The sequence below is a fragment of the Cetorhinus maximus genome, chromosome 22 (genome assembly GCF_964194155.1).
Source record: "Cetorhinus maximus chromosome 22, sCetMax3.hap1.1, whole genome shotgun sequence".
Classification (NCBI taxonomy): domain Eukaryota; kingdom Metazoa; phylum Chordata; class Chondrichthyes; order Lamniformes; family Cetorhinidae; genus Cetorhinus; species Cetorhinus maximus.
Genome location: NC_135900.1, coordinates 76900347 through 76926226, shown reverse-complemented (window position 1 = coordinate 76926226; position 25880 = coordinate 76900347). Strand labels below are relative to the sequence as shown.

Sequence of the window (25880 nt, the reverse complement as noted above, 5' to 3'; positions counted from 1 at the left end):
TCTGTCACAGTCCAGAATGTTCATTACACAGAATCTGTCACAGTCCAGAATGCTCATTGCACAAAATCTGTTACAGTCCAGAATGTTCATTACAAAGAATCTGTCACAGTCCAGAATGTTCATTACACAGAATCTGTCACAGTCCAGAATGCTCATTACACAGGATCTGTCAAAGTCTAGAATGCTCATTACACGGAATCTGTCACAGTCCAGAATGCTCATTGCACAGAGTCTGTCACAGGCCAGAATACTCATTGCACACAGTCTGTCACAGTCCAGGACAGTTCCCAGCACCTGGTTCCCTTTTAGACTTCAACCCCTGTAAACATTATTGGACAAACTATATATGAATAGGTCACTGTCGCTCAGATGTTGTTGGATGTGAGCACCTTCTGCACTCACTTCAGATACTTTTGGGCAGGCTAAACCACCAAATAGATTTATTTATAGATAAGATTATATCGAAGGGAGGAAAGTTTACCAAGTGTTGCTCAGTACAGCAGCTCATGCAAAAGTCACAATAATCCACAATACGGGGCGGTATTATTTCCCCAGTAAGGTGCCTTTTACACTCACTGACAGGCAGGACAGGATCAGCAGACAGATTGTTGTGTGTTAAGTTGATAAAATAAAAAATCTGAGTTGTCTTCTTGAACCACTGCAGTCCATTTGGTATAGATGCACGTGGTGAGCTGTTCCAAAGGAAGTTCCAGGATTTTGACCCAGTGACAGTGAAGGAATGGGGATATAGTTCCAAGTCAGGATGGTGAGTGACTTGGAGGGGAACTTGGAGCTGATGACATTCCTTTTCCCAGCTGACCTCGTGGTGGTGGAGGTCACGAGCTCAGCAGGTGCTATTGAAGACGCCTTAAGAAATTGCTGCAGTGCCTCTTGTACAAAAACAAAATACTACAGATGTTGGGAATCTGAATTAAAAACAGAAAATGCTGGAAATGCTCAGCAGGTTAGGCAGCATCCGTGGAGAAAGAAAAAGAGTTAACGTTTCAGTTCAATAACCTTTTATCAGAACTGATTCACCCTGAGCAGGTGAAGAGAAGCTGGAGGAGGCAAGGAGCAGCTGGAGAGGAAGAGAAAGAGGAACAGGAAGAAAATAGCAGGGGGAGTGGAGCAGGAGGAGAGGAAGGAGAGGAGAGGAAGAGGAGGAGGAGAGGAAGAGGAGGAGGAGAGGAAGAGGAGGGGGACAGGAAGAGGAGGGGGACAGGAAGAGGAGGGGGACAGGAAGAGGAGGAGGAGAGGAAGAGGAGGGGGAGAGGAAGAGGAGGGGGACAGGAAGAGGAGAGGAAGGGGAGGAGGATTGGGAATAGGGAAAACTGGAGGAAGTACCAGAGAAAGTAGTCCAGGAAAAATAGAACAAGGAATTGAAGGAAGAATTGCCAACAGAACACGAAGGAGGAAGAGAAACTGATGAAGAAAGAAGAATAGAAGAGGAAGAAGACCAGGAATAAGAGGAATAAAACAGGAACAGGAAGATGAACAATAACGCACCCCAACCTCATTGCTACTCACATTATTAAGGCTGCTCTTCCTCTCCCTACCCAGGGGTCCTGAGGCCAAGTTAGCTGGTGCAGCTGAGATTAGCTAACTCAACATGGAACAGAGGTCAAACCTGGAACCCACCTGGTCTCAAGACCATGAACAGGCCGCATTGGGTATATTTACAATGCCAAGATTACATGGACTCAAGAGACCCCTCCAAACACAGCAGAGTTGTTGGATTTAGGTGCAGCCTCAAGGCATCCATTTGGTGTAGACCCTCACTGATTCATTTCTGCATGGCCCCCTGTGTTTTCCATGGGTGGAGAGAGCAGATATTGGTGAGAATGCAGCAGGGCTCCGAGCATTGATCAAACAGGGTGAGGAAAGGTTTAGAAAATACTCACTAACCTTTTGCATCACATCCAACACCAGCTCCTCATAAACTGACTGGATCCCTAGGGTGAGAGACTCCTTGCTGGCTGATTTGGTGAACCTTCCTGACTCCATCATCTCCAGGAATTGCCAGACTGTGACTGCCCCGGCCAGGGAGGGGTCCTGGGTGAAGTAGTCAGTCAGTTCCTCCTCGTGAAGCCATTCCTGTCCCATGGCCATGAATAATTTCTTCAGCAAATACCCCACCTGGGCAGAAAAGTTAAGTGGATGTAGGAAAAGTGGTCAAACAGGGTTCCTCCTCTTGTCCCCTCCTTTGCTAACACTTGCTAAGGCTCTATAGGCCTCTCTGGCTCTCTGTTACCTCACAGCATTAACCATGTGGCCACCTGACAGCAGATAGTGCGTGAAACTGGCTCTTCAACCACAGAAGGCAGTGCTCATTAAACATCCACACACAAGCACAGAGTGGTCACTGGCTAGAGATTCAGTGCTCACTAACCATCCACACACAAGCACAGAGTGGTCACTGGCTAGAGATTCAGTGCTCACTAACCATCCACACACAAGCACAGAGTGGTCACTGGCTAGAGATTCAGTGCTCACTAACCATCCACACACAAGCACAGAGTGGTCACTGGCTAGAGATTCAGAGTGCAGAAGAATGAAAGACTGAAAGAAAAAAGATTAATGATCCCACTCTACTACATCACTTCCCGCCGGCTCCCAGTGTATCTGATCCCAGTACTAAACCCCTTTCTCACTGGTTCCCAGTGTATCTGATCCCAGTACTAAACCCCTTCCCCGCTGACTCCCAGTGTATCCGATCCCAGTACTAAACCCCTTCCCCGCTGACTCCCAGTGTATCTGATCCCAGTACTAAACCCCTTCCCCGCTGACTCGAGGGGAACCGATCCCAGTACTAAACCCCTTCCCCACTGATTCCCAGTGTATCCGATCCCAGTACTAAACCCCTTCCCCACTGTCTCCCAGTGTATCTGATCCCAGTACTAAACCCCTTCCCCACTGTCTCCCAGTGTATCCGATCCCAGTACTAAACCCCTTCCCCGCTGACTCCCAGTCTATCCGATCCCAGTACTAAACCCCTTCCCCGCTGACTCCCAGTGTATCTGATCCCAGTGCTAACCCCCTTCCCCGCTGACTCCCAGTGTATCCGATCCCAGTGCTAACCCTCTTCCCCGCTGACTCCCAGTGTATCTGATCCCAGTGCTAACCCCCTTCCCCACTGTCTCCCAGTGTATCTGATCCCAGTACTAAACCCCTTTCCCACTGACTCCCAGTGTATCTGATCCCAGTATAGCAGTCTCACAGACAGTTATAGCACAAGAGGAGGCCATTCGTCCATCGTGTCTGTGCCAGTCAACAAAGATCTGACGACACTGATCCCATTTTCCAGTGCTTGACCCATAGCCCTGGAAGCTATGGCGATGCAAGTGAATATCTAAATACTTCTTAAATGTTACAGGAGATTCTGACTCAACCACCCTTTCAGGCAGTGAGTTCCAGACTTCCATCACCCTCTGGGTCAACAAATTTTTCCTCAATTCCCCTCTTAGCCTTCTACCTCTTACCTTAAATCTATGCCCCCTGGTTATTGACCCCTCTACTAATGGAAAATGTGCCTTCCTATCCACTCTATCTATGCCCCTCATAATCTTATACACCTCTATCAGGTCCCCTCTCGACCTTCGCTGCTCCAAGGAAAACAACCCCAGCCTATCCAATCTTTCCTCATAGCTCAGACCCTCCAACCCAGGCAGTATCCTGGTAAATCTCCTCTGCACCCTCTCCAGTGCAATCACATCCTTCCTATAATGTGGTGACCAGAGCTGCACACACTACTCCAGTTGTGACCTAACCAGCGTTTTATACAGCTCCAGCTGCTCTTATAATCTATGCCTTGGCTAATAAAGGCAAGAATCCCATAAGCCTTCTTAACCACCTTATCTACCTGCCCTGCTACCTTCAGGGATCTGTGGATATGCTCATCAAGGTCCTTCTGATCTTCAGTACTTTCCAGAGTCCTACCATTCATAGTGTAATGCTTTGCCTTGTTAGCCCTCCCCAAGTGTATTACCTCACACTTTTCCGGGTTGAATTCCATTTGCCACTGCTCTGCCCACCTGACCTGTCCATTGATATCCTCCTGCAGTTTACGGCTATCCTCCTCACTATTTACCACCCTACCAATTTTCATGTCATCCGGGAACTTCTTGATCATACCTCCTACATTTAAGTCCAAATCATTTATGTTCACCACAAATAGCAAGAGCCCCAGCATCAAGCCCTGTGGAACCCCACTGGAAACTGACTTCCAGTCACAGAAACATCCCTCTACCATCACCCTCTGCTTCCTGCCTCTCAGGCAATTTTGGATCCAGCCTGCCACTTTGCCTTAGATCCCATGGGCTCTTACTTTCTTGACCAGTCTGCCATGAGGGACTTTATCAAAAGCCTTGCTAAAGTCCATGTAGACCACATCAAATGCATTACCCTCATCAACATTCCCGGTTACCTCCCCAAAAAATTCAATCAAATTTATCAAACACGACCTTCCCTTAACAAATCCATGCTGACTATCCCTGATTAATCCGTGTCTCTCCAAGTGCAGATATATTCTGTTGCTCAGAATTCTTTCTAGTAATTTCCACACTACCGAGGTTAGACTGACTGGCCTGTAATTTCCTGGTCTATCCCTTCCTGCCTATTTTAATAATGGGACAACGTTAGCATTCCTCCAGTCCTCTGGCACCTCACCTGTGGCCAGAGAGGATTTGAAAATTACTGCCAGGGCCCCTGATATCTCTTCCCTTGCCTCCCTCAACAACCTGGAATACATCTCATCTGGGCCTGTGGACTTATCCAGTTTTAAGGCCACTAAACCCACTAGTATCTCCTTCTCTCTCTGTTAATTTCCTCTAATATTTCACAGTCCTCCACCCTGATGTCTATATCTGCGTCGTCCTTTTCCATTGTGAAGACTGACGCAAAGTATTCATTGAGGATTGTACCCACCTCTTCCAGGTCCACACACAGGTAACCTCTATGGTCCTTAATTGGCCCTACTCTTTCCCTAGTTATTCTCTTGCTCTTTACCAAAACCCCTTTGGGTTTTGCTTTACTCTACCCACCAATGCTTTCTCATGCACTCTTTTAGCTTTCCTAAATTCCTTTTTAAGCTCCCCCCTACACTTTTTATATCCTCTAGGGACACTGCTGTATTGAGCCCTCAGTATCTGCCATAAGCTCCTCTTTTTTTCTTAATCCTAACCTTTATGTCCCTTGACATCCAGGGTTCTCTGGACTTGGTTCCGCCCCTTTATCTTTACGGGAACATATTTGCCCTGTACTCTCGCTATTTCCTCCTTGAATGCCTCCCTCTGCTCTGACACTGTTTTATCTGCAAGTAGCTGCTCCCAGTCCACTTGGGCCAAATTGTATCTCATCTTAATAAAATTAGCCTTTCCCCAGTTTAGAACTTCTATTCCCGGCCCAAACTTATCCTTTTCCATAACTATCCTAAATCTAACTGAGTTATGGTCACTATCTCCAAAATGCTCCCCTACTGATAAGCCTTCCATCTACCCGGGCTCATTTCCGAATATTAAGTCCAGAACTGTCCCCTCCATTGTTGGGCTTTCTACGTACTGGCTAAAAAAGTTCTCCTGGATGCAATTTAAGAATTTTATTCCCTCTCTACCTTGCACACTAAAACTATCGCAGTTAATATTTGGGTGGTTAAAATCCCCTACTATTACTGCCTTATTATTCTTACACTTCTCTGAAATTTGATCACATATTTGATCCTCTATCATTCTTTGACTGTTTGGGGGCCTATAGTACACACCCAACAGCGTGTTTGCCCCTTTTGTGTTTTTTACTTCTACCCATATGGCTTCATTTGATGATCCTTCCAAGATATCATCCCTCCTCACTGCTATTTGCAACCCACCCCCCTCCTCTTCTATCCCCCTCTCTACCTCATCTGAATACCCTATAACCAGGAATGTTGAGCTGCCAATCCTGCCCTTTTAGCCAAGTCTCGGTTATTGCTATGATAACATACTCCCATGTGCCTATCTGTGCCCTCAGCTTGTCTGTCTTATTCCTCAGGTTCCTTGCATTAACATATATTCCATTTCGCCTTGCTAACCTCACTTCTTTCTGTTCCCTCTGCCTTACAGACTCACTTACTAGCGTTTTAACTTCTAATTCCATCTCAACTTCTCTCTCCTCTGAACTACTTTTCAGGATCTCATCCCTCTGCCAATTTAGTTTAAATCCACCCCAACAGCATTAGCAAACCTCCCCGCGAGGATGTTGGTCCTGTTCCTGTTCAGATGTAACCCATCCAACTTGTACAGGTCCCACCTCCTCCAGAAACGGTCTTAATGCCCCAAGAATCTAAAGCCCTCCCTCCTGCACCATCTCTCCAACCACGCGTTCATCTGCTCTATCCTTCTGATCCTATACTCACTACTGCGTGGCACCAGGAGTAATCCGGAGATTACTACCTTTGAAGTCCCGCTTTTCAATTTCCTACCTAACTCCCTAAAGTCTGCGTGCAGGACCTCATTTTTTTTTCTTCCTATGTCATTGGTCCCAACATGGACGACGACCTCTGACTATTCACCCTCCCCCTTCAGAATGCCCTGCAGCTGTTCCGTGACATCCTTGAGCCTGACACCCGGGAGGCAACATACCATCCTGGAGTCACGTCTATGGCCACAGAAGCGCCTGTCTGCACCCCGCATTAATGAATCCCTTACCCACTATTGCCCTTCCACACTTCTTTTGCAATCCCCCACCCAAGCAGCTGGACCACCTACAGTGCCAATACTAAACCCCTTCCCCGCTGACTCCCAGTCTATCTGATCCCAGTACTAAACCCCTTCCCCGCTGACTCCCAGTGTATCTGATCCCAATACTAAACCCCTTCCCCACTGACTCCCAGTGTATCTGATCCCGGTACTAAACCCCTTCCCCGCTGACTCCCAGTGTATCCGATCCCAGTACTAAACCCCTTCCCCGCTGACTCCCAGTCTATCCAATCCCAATACTAAACCCCTTCCCCGCTGACTCCCAGTGTATCTGATCCCAATACTAAACCCCTTCCCCACTGACTCCCAGTGTATCTGATCCCGGTACTAAACCCCTTCCCCGCTGACTCCCAGTGTATCCGATCCCAGTACTAAACCCCTTCCCCGCTGACTCCCAGTCTATCCAATCCCAATACTAAACCCCTTCCCCACTGACTCCCAGTGTATCTGATCCCGGTACTAAACCCCTTCCCCGCTGACTCCCAGTCTATCCGATCCCAGTACTAAACCCCTTCCCCGCTGACTCCCAGTCTATTCGATCCCAGTACTAAACCCTTCCCCACTGACTCCCAGTCTATCCGATCCCAATACTAAACCCCTTCCCCGCTGACTCCCAGTGTGTCCGATCCCAGTACTAAACCCCTTCCCCGCTGTCCCCGAGTGTATCTGATCCCAGTACTAAACCCCTTCCCCGCTGACTCCCAGTCTATCCGATCCCAGTACTAAACCCCTTCCCCGCTGACTCCCAGTGTATCTGATCCCAGTACTAAACCCCTTCCCCGCTGACTCCCAGTGTATCCGATCCCAGTACTAAACCCCTTCCCCGCTGACTCCCAGTGTATCCGATCCCAGTGCTAAACCCCATCCCCGCTGACTCCCAGTGTATCCGATCCCAGTGCTAAACCCCTTCCCCGCTGACTCCCAGTGTATCCGATCCCAGTGCTAAACCCCTTCCCCGCTGACTCCCAGTGTATCTGATCCCAGTACTAAACCCCTTCCCCGCTGACTCCCAGTGTATCTGATCCCAGTACTAAACCCCTTCCCCGCTGACTCCCGGTGTATCCGATCCCAGTGCTAAACCCCTTCCCCGCTGACTCCCAGTGTATCCGATCCCAGTACTAAACCCCTTCCCCGCTGACTCCCAGTGTATCCGATCCCGGTACTAAACCCCTTCCCCGCTGTCTCCCAGTGCATCCGATCCCAGTACTAAACCCCTTCCCCGCTGACTCCCAGTGCATCCGATCCCAGTACTAAACCCCTTCCCCACTGACTCCCAGTGTATCCGATCGCAGTACTAAACCCCTTCCCCGCTGACTCCCAGTCTATCCGATCCCAGTACTAAACCCCTTCCCCGCTGACTCCCAGTGCATCCGATCCCAGTACTAAACCCCTTCCCCACTGACTCCCAGTGTATCCGATCGCAGTACTAAACCCCTTCCCCGCTGACTTCCAGTGTATCCGATCCCAGTGCTAAACCCCTTCCCCGCTGACTCCCAGTGTATCCGATCCCAGTGCTAAACCCCTTCCCCGCTGACTCCCAGTGTATCTGATCCCAGTACTAAACCCCTTCCCCGCTGTCCCCGAGTCTATCTGATCCCAGTACTAAACCCCTTCCCCGCTGACTCCCAGTGTATCTGATCCCAGTACTAAACCCCTTCCCCGCTGACTCCCAGTGTATCCGATCCCAGTACTAAACCCCTTCCCCGCTGACTCCCAGTGTATCCGATCCCAGTACTAAACCCCTTCCCCGCTGACTCCCGGTGTATCCGATCCCAGTGCTAAACCCCTTCCCCGCTGACTCCCAGTGTATCCGATCCCAGTACTAAACCCCTTCCCCGCTGACTCCCAGTGTATCCGATCCCGGTACTAAACCCCTTCCCCGCTGTCTCCCAGTGCATCCGATCCCAGTACTAAACCCCTTCCCCGCTGACTCCCAGTGCATCCGATCCCAGTACTAAACCCCTTCCCCACTGACTCCCAGTGTATCCGATCGCAGTACTAAACCCCTTCCCCGCTGACTCCCAGTCTATCCGATCCCAGTACTAAACCCCTTCCCCGCTGACTCCCAGTGCATCCGATCCCAGTACTAAACCCCTTCCCCACTGACTCCCAGTGTATCCGATCGCAGTACTAAACCCCTTCCCCGCTGACTTCCAGTGTATCCGATCCCAGTGCTAAACCCCTTCCCCGCTGACTCCCAGTGTATCCGATCCCAGTGCTAAACCCCTTCCCCGCTGACTCCCAGTGTATCTGATCCCAGTACTAAACCCCTTCCCCGCTGTCCCCGAGTCTACCTGATCCCAGTACTAAACCCTTTCCCCGCTGACTCCCAGTGTATCTGATCCCAGTACTAAACCCCTTCCCCGCTGACTCCCAGTGTATCCGATCCCAGTACTAAACCCCTTCCCCGCTGACTCCCAGTGTATCCGATCCCAGTACTAAACCCCTTCCCCGCTGACTCCCAGTGTATCCGATCCCGGTACTAAACCCCTTCCCCGCTGACTCCCAGTGTATCCGATCCCAGTACTAAACCCCTTCCCCGCTGACTCCCAGTGTATCCGATCCCAGTACTAAACCCCTTCCCCGCTGACTCCCAGTGTATCCGATCCCAGTGCTAAACCCCTTCCCCGCTGACTCCCAGTGCATCCGATCCCAGTACTAAACCCCTTCCCCACTGACTCCCAGTGTATCCGATCCCAGTGCTAAACCCCTTCCCCGCTGACTCCCAGTGTATCTGATCCCAGTACTAAACCCCTTCCCCGCTGTCCCCGAGTGTATCTGATCCCAGTACTAAACCCCTTCCCCGCTGACTCCCAGTGTATCTGATCCCAGTACTAAACCCCTTCCCCGCTGACTCCCAGTGTATCCGATCCCAGTACTAAACCCCTTCCCCGCTGACTCCCAGTGTATCCGATCCCAGTACTAAACCCCTTCCCCGCTGACTCCCAGTGTATCCGATCCCAGTACTAAACCCCTTCCCCGCTGACTCCCAGTGTATCCGATCCCAGTGCTAAACCCCTTCCCCGCTGACTCCCAGTGTATCCGATCCCGGTACTAAACCCCTTCCCCGCTGACTCCCAGTGTATCCGATCCCAGTACTAAACCCCTTCCCCACTGACTCCCAGTGTATCCGATCCCAGTACTAAACCCCTTCCCCGCTGACTCCCAGTGTATCCGATCCCAGTGCTAAACCCCTTCCCCGCTGACTCCCAGTGCATCCGATCCCAGTACTAAACCCCTTCCCCACTGACTCCCAGTGTATCCGATCCCAGTGCTAAACCCCTTCCCCACTGACTCCCAGTCTATCCGATCCCAGTACTAAACCCCTTTCCCACTGACTCCCAGTGTATCCGATCCCAGTACTAAACCCCTTCCCCGCTGACTCCCAGTGTATCTGATCCCAGTACTAAACCCCTTCCCCGCTGACTCCCAGTGTATCTGATCCCAGTACTAAACCCCTTCCCCGCTGACTCCCGGTGTATCCGATCCCAGTGCTAAACCCCTTCCCCGCTGACTCCCAGTGTATCCGATCCCAGTACTAAACCCCTTCCCCGCTGACTCCCAGTGTATCCGATCCCGGTACTAAACCCCTTCCCCGCTGTCTCCCAGTGCATCCGATCCCAGTACTAAACCCCTTCCCCGCTGACTCCCAGTGTATCCGATCCCGGTACTAAACCCCTTCCCCGCTGACTCCCAGTGCATCCGATCCCAGTACTAAACCCCTTCCCCACTGACTCCCAGTGTATCCGATCGCAGTACTAAACCCCTTCCCCGCTGACTCCCAGTCTATCCGATCCCAGTACTAAACCCCTTCCCCGCTGACTCCCAGTGCATCCGATCCCAGTACTAAACCCCTTCCCCACTGACTCCCAGTGTATCCGATCGCAGTACTAAACCCCTTCCCCGCTGACTTCCAGTGTATCCGATCCCAGTACTAAACCCCTTCCCCACTGATTCCCAGTGTATCCGATCCCAGTACTAAACCCCTTCCCCACTGTCTCCCAGTGTAAATTCTGAGGTACTGTCTCATGAACTAATTTAGATGGTTGTACAGAATTGTAAGTATTGTTCTGCTTGTTATGGGTGATGTTGCCATGGATTCAGAATCAGGGATTGAGTTTTCTACCCATCGCTTTGATACAAAAAGCTTGCCGGCTGGAAGTTCCAATCGGTTGTTCTCGGTTAATTCTTTTTTCTCATCAAGGTGCCTTGTCTATAATTCGCTTGTGAACCACAGTGAGAATTCACAACATCAGAAGTGGCTGTGTCTCCTTGGTTACCATGAAAGGTCATCTCTCCATCTCCCTCTCAGATCAGATTGTACCGCCGGGTAGCATGACAGGAAGTGAGGGCATGACAAATACTTCGCAAAGCGCGGAGACCTGTGAGTAACTGGGCCAGACTGTGAAGAGTGTGGTTAACCAGTGACCACAGCGCATGGGGAGGAGAGAGGAAAGATCATCAAACTTCACTTTAACTGATAGCTCCACGCTACTGACTTAAAAATAGAGAGCCAGTACTCGAGATCAGCAGGAGCTGATAATCAGCAGGCCAAGATCTATTTATACTTCCCTAACTGGGAGGTACCTTGCAGTGGTGTAGTTCTGGTCCGAGACTAGCAGCCCGGAGATGGTGAATTCAAAATCTCAACACTTCAAGTTAAATAATTCATTGAACAATCTGGCGTCAGGAAAGACTGAGCGCGCAGCCCTCCTTAAAAACTCTGGGGAGAGTGGGATTATGTGCTGAAGTCTCCGCTTTGGGGCTTGAACCCATGACCTACCGACTCAGAGGCGAGAGTGTTGCCAACTGAGGAAAGGTGCCACTGCTATATAGTTTGGCCTACATGTGACTCCTGTCTCACGCGGTCTCACTGTGTCATGACTCATAAATTCCATCCCCCTCCCCCGAAGGTCCAGCAAGGTCCTCACTGCAGAAGGTAACTGCAGGTAATTGGAGCTGGAGAGAGAGAGTGGGACTGGGGTGAATTAACCATCGGAGCTGGAGAGAGAGAGTGGGACTGGGGTGAATTAACCATCGGAGCTGGAGGGAGAGAGTGGGACTGGGGAGAATTAACCATCGGAGCTGGAGGGAGAGAGTGGGACTGGGGTGAATTAACCATCGGAGCTGGAGGGAGAGAGTGGGACTGGGGAGAATTAACCATCGGAGCTGGAGGGAGAGAGAGTGGGACTGGGGAGAATTAACCATCAGAGCTGGAGAGAGAGAGTGGGACTGGGGAGAATTAACCATCAGAGCTGGAGAGAGAGAGAGTGGGACTGGGGAGAATTAACCATCGGAGCTGGAGAGAGAGAGAGAGTGGGACTGGGGAGAATTAACCATCAGAGCTGGAGAGAGAGAGAGTAGGATTAGGGAGAATTAACCATCGGAGCTGGAGAGAGAGAGTGGGACTGGGGAGAATTAACCATCGGAGCTGGAGAGAGAGAGTGGGACTGGGGAGAATTAACCATCGGAGCTGGAGAGAGAGAGTGGGACTGGGGAGTATTAACCATCAGAGCTGGAGACAGAGAGTGGGACTGGGGAGAATTAACATCGGAGCTGGAGAGAGAGAGTGGGACTGGGGAGAATTAACCATCGGAGCTGGAGACAGAGAGTGGGACTGGGGAGAATTAACCATCGGAGCTGGAGAGAGAGTGGGACTGGGGAGAATTAACCTTCGGAGCTGGAGAGAGAGAGTGAGACTGGGGAGAATTAACCATCGGAGCTGGAGGGAGAGAGAGTGGGACTGGGGAGAATTAACCATCGGAGCTGGAGAGAGAGAGTGGGACTGGGGAGAATTAACCATCGGAGCTGGAGGGAGAGAGTGGGACTGGGGAGAATTAACCATCGGAGCTGGAGGGAGAGAGAGTGGGACTGGGGAGTATTAACCATCAGAGCTGGAGAGAGAGAGTGGGACTGGGGAGAATTAACCATCGGAGCTGGAGGGAGAGAGTGGGACTGGGGAGTATTAACCATCGGAGCTGGAGGGAGAGAGTGGGACTGGACAGGACAGTCTGGTCAATTTTGCTCAGGGTGTGTCCAATGAGAAAGGGAACCACGAGGGAGAGAACAAAAATGAACATTGATGTTAAAATAAAACTATTATGTAAAAAAAAAACTGTCTAAGGCTGCCTTCCTCTCAAACAGATGCCTGTTTCTGGTGTTTCCACCTGATCTCACCATCGTGTCAGCACAAAAGACGACTGATTTTGGACTCATTTGGGGTCGGTGGGGGGAGAACTGGCCCAACTGCTGCTTGTGACAGAACGTCTGCAGCCTCGGCTGGGAGCCTGGCTCTCTCCAGATTAAATCTGTATGGATAACATTTAGTCTCCAAATTTGTCCACGAGATCATGTCAGATCCATAAATCAATATCAATGTCTGACATCAGAACCCAGCAAAGTGCTGTAACCACTCAACTGCTTCTAAAGCCCATTGCCCACTTTCTTATTTAGCGGACTACAGGAACACAAAAGGTACCTTGCCACATGTAAACACTGCCTTTCCATCTCTGTCCACAAAAAAAGGGTTTGAATCTCCCCATGCCCTATCAGTGTGACCTCTTCCAGTCCTCCAAGCCGCCGAGATCTCGGAGATCCTGCATTTCCGGCCTCTTGAACATCCCCGGTTTTAATCACTCCGCCAGCGGTGATCACACCTTCAGCTTAAGCCCTGAAATTCCCTCCATACACCCCTCCACCTCTCTGCCTTGCTCTGCTCCTTCACAGCCTTCCTGCAAATCTAACCCAGCTTTTGGTCATCTGTCCTCATCTCTCCTTCCCTGTCTCGGCAAAACATCTTGTCCGAATACATTCCTGTGGAGTGACGGTTTACTGTGTTAAAGTTGCTATGTAAATGCAAGTTGTTGTCTCATGAATTGCCTACTTGGTGAGCGTGTTAGACCCCGCCTATAAACCCCATCAACAAACCTCAAAACTACTTACAAAGCCCCCCTAGCCCTTCACCACATCATAGCCTAACTCCCTCCCCTCCAGCTCTCCCTTTGTGAGAAGCTGACTCTCACCTCCTCTTGGACTACAACCAGGGGGTACTTGTCCTCCGATAAGAAGTTGAAGAGACACCACAGCTTGAAGGCGTCTCTCTCTGAGATCAGGCCTTGATCTTTCAATGGTTTGTAGTTCTTCTTGGCTGTTAGAGTCCAGCAAAGTTCGTTGAATCTTTCTTTGGCAAAATTCCCATCTTGCACCTGGAATGAGAAGGGACAGCACATTGGGAAGGTCAGATGGTCAACATCTTTCATACAAACAACATCGAGAATTACCGAACAAGGAATATTTGGGCCCAAGATGGCAACGTTGCTCTCTTATTGGATTGATTATGGGTGATCTCCTCTCAATCACCCATAAGTCAAAATCATGCTCACCACCCAAACTCATGGGCCCTCCTCTCGCCTCAGTTACAGCTGCCTAATCCTTTCTCTTGTTTCTTCCATTTCCTGTTATCCCACCTGACCCTTCCTCTCACCAACAACAATGCCCTCCTTGTTCCCAACTTCAACCCCAAGCATGTCCTACCTCCACCATTGTCTTCCGTTTCCCTTAGCCTGCCACGGGGGTCCAACACCCAGCACAGACACTGCTCCTCTTTCTGACTGGCTTTCCACAGGAACCCCTTCACTCTCCATCACACTGACACCTTTCCCCTTCCACACGCAACACCCTTCCACCCAGCATAGTCCGGGGCCCTACACACTCCTACCAGCTGAGGCAACAATTCTTGTGTACCTCCTCTGACCTCATAAAGCCATTGATCTCTGTTCTGAATCAGAAAGCCCAGACTCCTTTTACCCATCCCCCACTTCCATCACTAGCGGCCATGTTGTCTAGGCCCAGGGCACAGGATACATACAAGGAGGCACAGAATACAGGAACAGGATACAGGCAGAGGTGATACAGGCGGCAAGGGCAGACAGAGCACGGGCGGAGAGGAGGACGCAGAGGGGGATGCAGGTGAGTGAGGGAGATTGAGTACAGGCAGAGAGAGACAGGGTACAGGCTGGGTGGGGTGGGCCCTGCAGATTCCTGGGAGAGGGAGGCAGAATACAGGTTTAGATGGAGTAAATAAAGAGGAAGTGTTTTCATGCCCTGTGCAGTCTCGGCTATCCTCCGCCCCACCCCATCCCACAACCCCCTCCTCCGGCTCATGCCCACCCTGGACCCTCCCCAGTCCAATCACCACTGGGCACTCCGATCACACCAGACCCTTCCTCGGGAAACTCACTTTCCATTCCCTATCCCAGATGGACCACGCTCACATCGACACTTTACCTTCTTTCAAATCTTCATCCAAAACATTCACATCTGGGGTGGGATTTTAACCCTAATCACCCAAACGAGACAAACAGGCTGGGTAGGCTCTGAAAATGGCTGGGCTGATTTCCTGCTGGAAATGGGCCCTGCTCATTGTGATTTTCACTCAGGCTTCTAAACAGGCAGCTAAGCTACCACTGGCAGGGTCCTTCTTTAACTATACCAATGGTGCCCTGACTGTAACCTTAACTCAGGCCTGATTGTGGGGGATGCCATTCTATCATTATGGATCCATTCAATCCAATAGAGGTCCATTGGATCCCATTGTGGTCCATTTTAACTAATCCAATAAGGGTCTATTTAATCCGGTAGGGATGCATTGTATCTGTTAGGAGTCCATTTAATCAAATAGAAATTGCTTCCATTGAATAATGCATCCATTTGATATGGGGCGGTTGGGTGGGATGCAGGAGGAGAGGGTAACCATTCTATCCAATAGGAATCCAATTGATCTGAGAGGTGACTATTCAATCCCACAGATCTCTATTCAATCTGATTGGGATCCACTCAATTCAATAGGAACCCATCCTGTCCATGGGAGTCCACTCAATCAGGTAAAAATCTATTCTGTGCAACATTCTATCCAATAGGAATTCAGCCTATCTGAAAACAGTCCATTCTATCCAATAGGAATTCAGCCTATCTGAAAACAGTCCATTCTATCCAATAGGAATTCAGCCTATCTGAAAACAGTCCATTCTATCCAATAGGAATTCAGCCTATCTGAAAACGATCCATCCTATCCAATAGGTGACCATTTGATCAGATAAGGGGTATTCTTTCAGTAGAGAGCCAGTCAATCCAATAGGGGTCAATTACATTGGGATTCATTCTATCAGATTGGGGTCCAATCGAACTATGATAGGGATCCATTCTCTACTATAGTGGTCCATTCTCTTTGAAGACATGTTCTATCCAATGGGGATCCAGTCTATCCAATAGGAATCCACCTTATCTAATAGAAGTTCACTCTAGCCAACCGGGATCCATTCTAATCGATAGGGGTCATTCGATCAGATATTCAATTATAAAAGGTTCTGTCTGATGGGTAGGAATCCACTTTGTTAGATAGCTATCCACTTGACCTGATATTCACTTCGATGGAATCCATTCTATCCTATGGGGAACAATGTTATCCAATGGGGATCCATTCTCTCTGATGGAGGTCCATTCGTTTGGAAAGGAATCTATTTGATCTGACAGGAATCTTCATTCTGATAGGGATCCAGTTGGGTCCATCCAATCTGACAGTCATCTATTTTATTCTATTCTGTCAGGTTCTGAAGGGGCTTTGGTAGGGTAGACACTAAGAGATTGTTTCTGCTGGCCAGGGAATCTAACACATGGGAGCACAGTCTCAGGATAAGGGCCCAATCATTTAGCACTGAGATGAGGAGAAATTACTTCACTCAAAGGGTTGTGAATCTTTGGAATTCTCTATCCCAGAGAGCTATGGATGCTCCATTGCTGAATATATTCAAGGCTGACACAGAGTCATTACAGCACAGGAGGCCATTCCACCCATCGACTCCATGCCAGTTTTTTGTAGAGCGATCCAGTAAATCTCATTCCCCCACTCTATCCCCATAGCTCTGCAAATTTACTTCCCTCAAGTGCCCATCCAATTTCCTTTTGAAAGTATTCATTGTCTCTGCTTCCACCATCGTTGTAGACAGTGAGTTCCAGCTCATTTTACTCACTAAGTAAAAAGCTTTTTCTCACAACACCTCTGCAACTCTTGCCCAAAACCTTAAATCATGTCCCCTAGTCCATGTACTGTCAGCTAACGGGAACCGCCTTTCGTTATCTACCTTATCCAAACCTGTGGGAGGGAGGGATGGAAGGATGGAAAAAATGGGAGCGATGGAGGGATGGGGGAATGAAGGGATGGATGATCAGCCATGCCTCACTTGGTAGCGCTCTCTCCTCTGAATCACAAGGAGCTGGGTTCAAGTCCCACTCCAGGGTTTGAGCACAAAAACCAAACCTGACACTCCACTGCAGTACTGAGGGAGTGCTGCACTCGGAAGGTGCCGTCATTCTGATGAGACATGAAATCGAAACCCCGCCCCATTTGCCTGCTTAGGTGGATGTGAAAACTCCCAAGGTTCTATTTCGAAGAAGAACAGGGGAATTATTAATCCTTTAATCAACATCACAAAAACAGATTATCTGGTCATCGTCACATTGCTGTTTGTAGGATCTTGCTGTGTGTAACTTGGCTGCCACATTTCTTACATTACAACAGTGACTAACTACCTTTCAAAACTCCTTCACTGGCTGTAAAGCAAATTGAGGCTTCCGGTGGTTGTGAAAAGCGTTATATAAATGCAAGTCTTTCTTTGATTTGTATCATCTTCCTATTTTCCATACCTCCAAGTTTGGTATCATCAGCCAATTTTGAAATTTTACTCCAATTGTATTCTAATATCCAAATTATTAATATATACCAGAAACAGCAGTCATCTTAACACTGACCCTTGGAGAACTCCACTGTCTACCATCCTTCTGTCTGAAAAGCAACCATTTTCTGTTAACCAGCCTTTTATGTGATACTTCGTCATATGCTTTCTTAAAATCCATATAGACAACATCCACCACATCTCCTTCATCAACCTTCTCTGTTACTTAATTAAAAAATTCAATTAGACTGGTCAAGCACGATCTACCTTATATAAATCCATACTGGTTCTCCTTAATTAACTCAAATTTCGCAAAGTGTTTAATTTTTCCCTAATTATAGTTTCTAAAACTTTACCCACCACTGACATTAAACTAACTGACTGTAGTTACTAGGACTGTCCTGACACTCTTTCTTGAATAAGAGTGTCTGTCACATTTGCAAATTTTCAATCCTTTGGCACCTCCCCTATATCTAGGGAGAATTGGAAGATTATAGCAAGCCCTTCCACTGTATCCACTCCCACTTCCCTTCACAGCCTGGAATACAAGCCATCTGGACCAGGTGACTTATCCACTCTGAGCAAAGCCAGCTTTTCCAGTACCACCTTTGTATCAATTTTCACCCTATTTTGCCTACCATCTCCACTTCTCCCAATATTCTGTCAGCATCCTTTAATGGTCTCTCAAGGAATAAAATGATATGGGGAGAAGGCGGGAATGTGGAGTTGAGGCAGAAGATTAGCCATGATTGTATTGAATGGTGGGCTAGGCTGGAGGGGATGAATGGCATATACCTGCTCCTATTTAGTATGTTCATGGCATCTGATAGAGATCCATTTGATCCAATGCAGGCTCATTCAGTCTGACAGGGATCTGTTTTATCTGATAGGGTCTCTTTGATCCAACAAGGATCCATTCTATCCAACAGGGGTCCAGTCAATCCCACATGGATCCATTTGGATTTGATGGTTGTCTATCCGAATTGAGAGTGATCCATTCAACCTGAGAGAGGTTGATTCAATCTGAGGAAGGATCATTCCCTGTTCATTACTGGCAATCTGTGTGGTAGAGGAAAAGATTTTATTGGCCATCCGAATCTCTGGCTTCCTTATGGTTGTTAACTCTGATTGGGTGCACTCCTGGAGGTTTCATCACATGACCTCTAACTGTCCCTCCCCCAACATTGATCCACTGACTCCCCACCCTCATGGCCTTCCCTCACCAATTAACAAGTCAGCAGACTCTTCATTTCTTGACTGAATGATTCTCAACTTCAGTCCGACAGCTCCTTTTTTCCAATCCCCAATGTTTTGTTCTGACTAATGAGTGAAAGTGTTCAATTTTCTTTTCAAAGCTTGCAATTGTTTTGACTGCTCCCAAGAATTTTCTCTTGTTGTTCCCAGTAGTATCTTGGAGACCAATCTTCAATTCCTGCAAACAGCAGGCCAATCAGGAAAGATTGGCAACCCTCAGCTCCCCCCTTCCCCCACCCCCGGGAGTTGGCAGGATGGCACAGCTGTGCCATCGAGAGGTTGGGTCCCGGCTCTGATGACTGAGGTGAAGACATCCCTACAAAGCGTGATGGGGTTGCCTGGAGGCTGCAAAGGCAGAGCTACCCAGCACTGCCACCTCCCTGACTGGGATTGGAGAGCCCCTAACCCACGTGCTCCAAACACAGCAAATACAATATAGACAAAGCGTTGTAATCAAAGGAGAATGTCACCTTTCAGTGTGTGGAGTGTGTCATAAGTTATTCATAGTCTCAGTGGCCATATTACCAGGAACAGGAGTTGAAGTATCAACTGTGGCTCAATTTGTGGTTGTATTCTCACCTCTCGAGCCAGAAAGTTCTGGGTTTACATTTCACTTCAGACACTTGATTGTAGAATCTTGACTCGCACTCTAGTGCAGTAAAGAGAGAGTGCTGCACTGTCAGAAGTGCCGTCCTTCATACGAACTTCCGGAATAGGAGCAGAAGTAGGCCATTCAGCCCCTCGAGCCTGCTCCATCATTCAATAAGATCATGGTTGATCTGTTTGTGTTTTGAGTTCCACATTCCCATCTACCCCCGATAACCTTTGATTCTCTTGCCTAACAAAATTCTATCTACCTCCACCTTAAAAATATTCAGTGACCCCGTCTCCACCGCCTTCTAAGGCAGAGAGTTCCAAAGTCTCACAACCCTCTGAGAAAAAATTTCTCCTCATCTCTGACCGAAAAGGGAAACCCCTAATTTTAAAACAGTGCCCCCCTAGTTTTGGACTCACCCATAAGAGGAAACATCCTTTCCACATCCACCTTGTCAAGGCTGTTCAGGATCTTGTTTACTTCAATCAAATCACCCTTCACTCTTCTAAACTCCAGTGGAAACAAGCCCAGTCTGTCCAACCTTTCCTCATAAGACAACCCAGTCATTCCAGGTATCAATGATGATGTGATACTCAACTAAGGCCTGTCTGCCTCTTAGGTAGACAAAAGATTCAAAGGTCAATATTCCAAGAGCAGGGGAGTTCCCCCTGTTTCCTCGCTAATATTTATACCCCAACCAACATCATTAAAAAGATTATCTGATGGTTGTCACCTTGCTGCTTGTGGGGCCTGGCTGGGTGCAACTTAATTTGAAAGGTAAGTGCTTGTGATATCCCAGGGCTGGGAGGAGGCCCTCTGTAAAATACGAGTCTTTCTCAAACACAAAACGTAATGGTTAAAATCTAGAAAGGATTAATACTCTAGAGAAGGTCTGGAGTGTCAAGCAGGACATCACCTCTCCCCGTTGCTGAATCCAAGCACTTGTCAGGAGGGAGGATTTTTCCACTTTCCCAGGTAAGGCCAACCAAGTTTGGGGGAGAACTAATATTTCTCCATCCAATTTCACCAATCCCTGCCAACCCCTAGGTCCTAAAGTAGATTTTACAGTCAGTTAGAGTTAAATAACAAAGCAGTATAGAGGAGCAGCAAAACGAGAGATAGACAGAGACCTATTTCAACAAATTTCTGTCTGTTTAATCCTCGTCCAATCAGATTTTGTTGCGTACCCGAGCACCCTACAGTTTTCCATTAATTATATTAAAGCGAGGCCCCAACTATGCTACTTAGACACCCATCCAATCTCCTGGCGTTTCTGGTGTGAAACACTCAGACAGCTCCACTCTCCTGGATGATTCCCCCGCCCAGGGAAAGTGAGACACACAGAGAAAACTTCCAAACAAGAGGTATCCAATCCCTTTCAAAAATCATTCACAATAATCCAGGCAAGATCTTTGGCATTTGTGACAATTCAAGGTCACCTTCAGATAAACGTATCCATGGAAACACGTGGGGCGTAACCATTATCTGACATGCACTAACTTACCCACAGCAGACAGAGCAAGCTCTCACATTACCATCGTCCTGGGAATAAGTGTAAACACAACAGAGAGAAGCTACATTTACAGACGGTACATGGAGAGAGGGAGGCAGAGTTGTTTTAGAGCATAGGTCCCAATCAGAGTGAGTGCTGGGCCCACCAGACTCAGTAACACTTCACATTTAACCTTGAACAATCTGTCACCAATTTTTAAAAAAGTAACGCTAGCCTTGTGAGCCTGTCTGTGTTGACGTACAATAAGCCAAGCTCAGACTGCAACTGTTTCCTTCCTCGCATGGGCCCCTGGTGATAACTTTCCACAAGCAGTCTCCCCCAATAAGACAGCCAGGTACAACTTAGGAAACATTAAAACATTAAGCTTCATGTGGGGAAAGAGGCAGGGGTGAAAGGACATGGTGCCGAGGGTCTTAGAGACCTCTCTAATCTTTTGGGGCATGGAGAAGAGATCAACCCAGCTAACTTGGGGCCACAGGCATCAGCGACTAGTGCAGTGAACTGTCGATGTCTAGATCTTAAGGCCTTACAGAGGGTACAGAAGAGATTTACTTGAATGGTTCCAGGGATGAGGGACATCAAGTTATGTGAGGTGACCGGAGAAGCTGGAGTTATTGTCCTTTGAGCAGAGAAGCTGGAGGTGGGGTTTAATAGAGGTGTTCAAACTAATGGGGCATTTTGCTAGGTAAGTGAGGATTCCTCATTCTTCTTGACCTGTCTGCAACCTTTGACACAGTTCACCACACCATCCTCCTCCAACACCTCTCCACTGTTATCCTGCTGGGTGGGATTGCTCTCACCTGCTTCCATTCTTATCTATTTAATCGTAGCCAGAGTATCATTTGTAATGGCTTCTCTTCCGCACCATTATCTCTGGTGTCCCCCAATCCCCTGTTATTTCTCATCTACATTCTGCTCCTTGGTGCCATCGTCTGAAAGCACAGTGTTAATTTTCACATGTACGCTGAACATACCCAGCTCTACCTCACCACCATCTCTCTCGACTCCTCCGCTGTCTCTAAATGATCAGACTGCCTGTCTGATATCCAGTACTGGATGAGTAGAAATTTTCTCCTATTAAAATTTGGGAAGACTGAAGCCATTGGCTTGGAATCCTGATCCAAACTCCATCTCTTAGCTACCAATTCCAACCCTCTCTCAGAAACTGACTGAGGCTGAACCTGTCTGTTTGTTAACTTAGTGTCACATTTGACTCTAAAATGAGATTCCGATCATATATCTGCACCATCTCTCAGATCACCCATTTCTACCTCTGTAAACGTCACCCAACTCCAGCCCTGTCTCAGCTCATCTATTGCTGAAACCCTCATCCACTGCCTTCTCTGCCTCTAGGCTTGACTATTCCAACACACCCTGGGCTGATCTCCCACGTTCTCACCTCTGTAAACCTGAGGTCATTTTAAACTCTGCTGCCTGTGTCCTTACTTGCACCGAGTCTGGTTCACCCATCACCCCTGTGCCCGCTGACTTACATTGGCTCCTGGTTAAGCAACGTCTTGATTCTGAAATTCTCATCCTTGTTTTCAAATCCCTCCATGGCCTTATCCCTCCCTATCTCTGTAATCTCCTCCAAACCCACAACCCTCCGAGATACCCATCCACAAACATTCACTCCCTCCACCACCAACACATAGTGGCAAGTAACTCACCTCCTGACTCCCCAAAGCCTGTCCACAAGGACATCTTGTAGGCACAAGTCAGGAGTGTGGTGGAATACTCCCCACTTGCCTGGATGAGTGCAGCTCCCACAACACTCAAGAAGCTTGACACCGTCCAAGACAAAGCAGCCCGCTTAATTGGCACCCCATCCACAAACATTCACTCCCTCCACCACCGACGCACAGTAGCAGCAGTGTGTACCATCTACAAGATGCACTGCAGCAACTTACCAAGGCTCCTTCCAAATCCACGACCACTACCATCTAGAAGGACAAGAGCAGCAGACATGGGAACACCACCAACTGGAAATTCCCCTCCAAACCACACACCTTGGAAATATATTGCTGCTCCTTAAACCTCTCCATCCCACTCTCTCTTCTCCTTCAAGACACTCCTGAAAGCCTACCTCTATGACTAAGCTTCTGGTTACCTGTTTAATATCTCCTCATGTGGCTCAGTGTTAAATTTTTGTTTGATCATGTTCCTGTGAAGCACTTTGGGACATTTTATGCTAATAACACTATATAAATGCGAGTTATTGCTCAGACCTCAGTATGTTTCCAGTCATGTGCCTGGGCCAGAAATGGGGCAAGGGTGAGGTTTCGGAGGGAGGCAGAGAAGCCAGGCACCAGTATTGTACCCTGTTTGTACCCTGTGCTGCTGTGTGTGTGTGTGCGCATGTGTAAGCCCTCCCCCACTGTCAGCCAGGCTGAACAGAAACGGTTGGTGTGAGCATGGGAACATCACGCTGAGAGTCATGTTCAGTCAAAGCAGAATCCTGTGTACCGACTCACTTTGTCCAGGATATACTTGTTTAGGTAAGGCATGTAGCCGTGGCTGGAAACAGGTCCATCACTGTCATCGCGGAAGTGCTCCTCCAGGGTGGTAGGGTCATGGGGAATGTTCAGCACCGTGTACAGGTTGTGCGACAGCACCTGGAAAACACACAGGAGCATTTCAATGGAGTCCTGTCGATGGGACCAAACAGCACATCACAAACTCAACTCTCCTCTCACACCACTGGCAGTCTCACTGTGTGCTCCCAACTGGGCCAGCTCCAGCTCCTTACACCAGTCAGTCCACTCTCTCCAGCTTCTCGCTGCATGCTCCCAGCTTTCCACTCCTCAGTGTCTCCAGCTCATTCCCTCCCACCCTCCAGTTCATTCATTTCCACTCTTTACAGCAGTTTACTCATCACTCACAACATTATTCACACTGACTCTTGGAAATCCAGCTTACTACTACACTCCCGCCAATGCATTACTATCCACTCTCTGACTCATTACTCCACATCTTTCCAGCTCAATACTCCCAGTTAACTGTTTCATTGTCCACCACTGTTCACGACGGGGTGTGGCAAGACTGAAGAGCTTAGATCTGATCTGTTGGTTTTGGGATCGCTTGCAGCTCCCACTGTTTAACATGCAAGCTGTGTTGTAGCTTCACCAGGTTCACACCTCATTTTTAGGTATGCCTCTGCTGCTCCAGGCATGCCCTCCTGCACTCTTCATTGAACCAGGGTTGATCCCCTGGCTTGATGGTAAATGTAGAGTAGGGGATATGCCAGGCCATGAGGTTACAGATTGTGTTCGAGTACAATTCTGCTGCTGCTGATGGCCCACAGTGCCTCAGGGATGCCCAATCTTGAGATGCTGGGTCTGTTCAAAATCTATCCCACTTAGCTAGTGCCACACAACACGATATAGAGTATTGTCATGAAGCTATTAATGTATATAATGTTATTGGAAGTTATTTATCTTAAAATAGAGGTTTAGTCTGTGGGTGTGTCTGTGTGTTTTAATTGGATTAAAGCCAGCTAGTCTGGGTGCTTTTATGTATAGGAGCTTTGAGATTTAAACAGAGAGGTAGAGGTACACTTGCATTTTGTTGAATAGAGCATTCAAAGACTGGGGGTGAAATCTTCCCCCATCAAGGAGAGACCAAGCAATATGTTCATATTACTAATAAAATTGGTTCTATGAAAGGGGTTTTATTGTTAGAAGAGGTGGAGTTCAAAGGGGCTGGTGATACAATGAGAATTTACATTCAAAGAGAAGCGCTGGGTATAACAAAGCAGTTTCGTGTGTGCAGAGCAAAGACATGTAACATCATAGCAGCTGTAAGCCTACAACTGTCTGCAAAGGATCCAAATTGAAAGGAACCTCATTTTGAATTTGTAAGGGGAAAATGCTTTGCCTGGTGTCTGGTTAAAGTCTATGGGTTGTTGTTGCCTTTAATGGAGATTAGTTTGGTAATTTGTTAAAAAGTTATGATAGTCGTAATTTGTAGCCATGTGTATATGGTTAACTTGTGTAAATTAATAAAAACCTCATGCAGTTTGATGTAAAAAACCGCTCAGGAACTGGTGGTTTTATTCTGAAGTTAGAGCTGCAACTCAAACACACTACTTAAATATATAGGTTATGACAGTTGTTTAAAGTTTCCCTCTGGGATTTTAAATAACAGCCTTTACCAACCACTGTGTCATAACAATTGGGGGCTCTTGCAGGATAAAAATATTCCCAATTCCTTGACTGGTTTGGAATTGGTGAATTTTAAGGTTATGAGTATTAGAAGCACTTTGAATTCAGGAGCTGGTGAGGTATTTTAGAAGTAACGAGACTGCAAGATGGCTTTGGCAATTGCTAAGACTTGTCTGGGAGTAAAAGATATAACTCTGATTGGGTTGGAGAAAAAGACCAAAAGTAAGTTAATAGAGTTGGCAGATAAGTTAAAATTGGGGTTATCTACAGAGGCTAGGAAATCAGATATAATTAAAAGTCTAGCACAGCATCTACAGTTGGAAGTGAAACCTGACACTAGTGAGTCACAGCTGGAGGCAGTGAGACTTCAATTACAAATGAAGACATTTGAATTTGAACAAGCAAAGGACAGGGAAATAGCTTTTAAAAGGGAACAGATAGAAAGGCAGGAGAGAAAAAGAGAACAGGAAAGGGAATTAGAAATTGTAAAGATAGAGAAGAAGGAAAGAGAAAAAGAATTCCAACTGAAAATGTTGTCAGTTAAAAAAAAGATGCCAGGAGGTGGGGAAGGACTTGTCTCCAGAGTAGAACCCAGTGGAAAGATGTTTAAATTTGTACAAGTTCTTCCAAAGTTTGAGGAAAAAGGTATTGAAGCATTCTTTATTTCATTTAAGAAGCTGGCTAAACAGATGAAATGGCCACAGGATAACTGGACGTTATTATTACAGTCTAAGTTAGTGGGTAGGGTGCATGAGGTATATGCTTCACTATCAGAAGAAACATCGATGAATTATGATGTGGTGAAAAAGGCTATTTTGAGTGCATATGAGTAGATTCCTGAAGCAAACAGGCAGAAATTTAGGAATGTGAGAAAACAGCCTGGGCAAAGTTATATTG

At 47.8% G+C, this 25880-nt stretch overlaps 1 protein-coding gene across 2 annotated transcripts in view; it reads right to left on the bottom strand.

Moving 5' to 3' along the window:
* Nucleotides 1-25880, bottom strand: part of LOC144696796 (differentially expressed in FDCP 6 homolog) — an 88434-nt gene that overhangs the window by 55777 nt on the left and 6777 nt on the right. The window contains exons 2-4 of one of the 2 annotated variants that reach the window (XM_078568543.1): nt 23295-23435; nt 13751-13933; nt 1906-2136 (exon numbers count right to left, since the gene is read on the bottom strand). In XM_078568543.1, the coding sequence (XP_078424669.1) occupies nt 1906-2136; nt 13751-13933; nt 23295-23435 (555 nt within the window). The remainder of the gene's footprint in view (nt 1-1905; nt 2137-13750; nt 13934-23294; nt 23436-25880) is intronic. The other variant, XM_078568544.1, reaches the window with a different exon arrangement.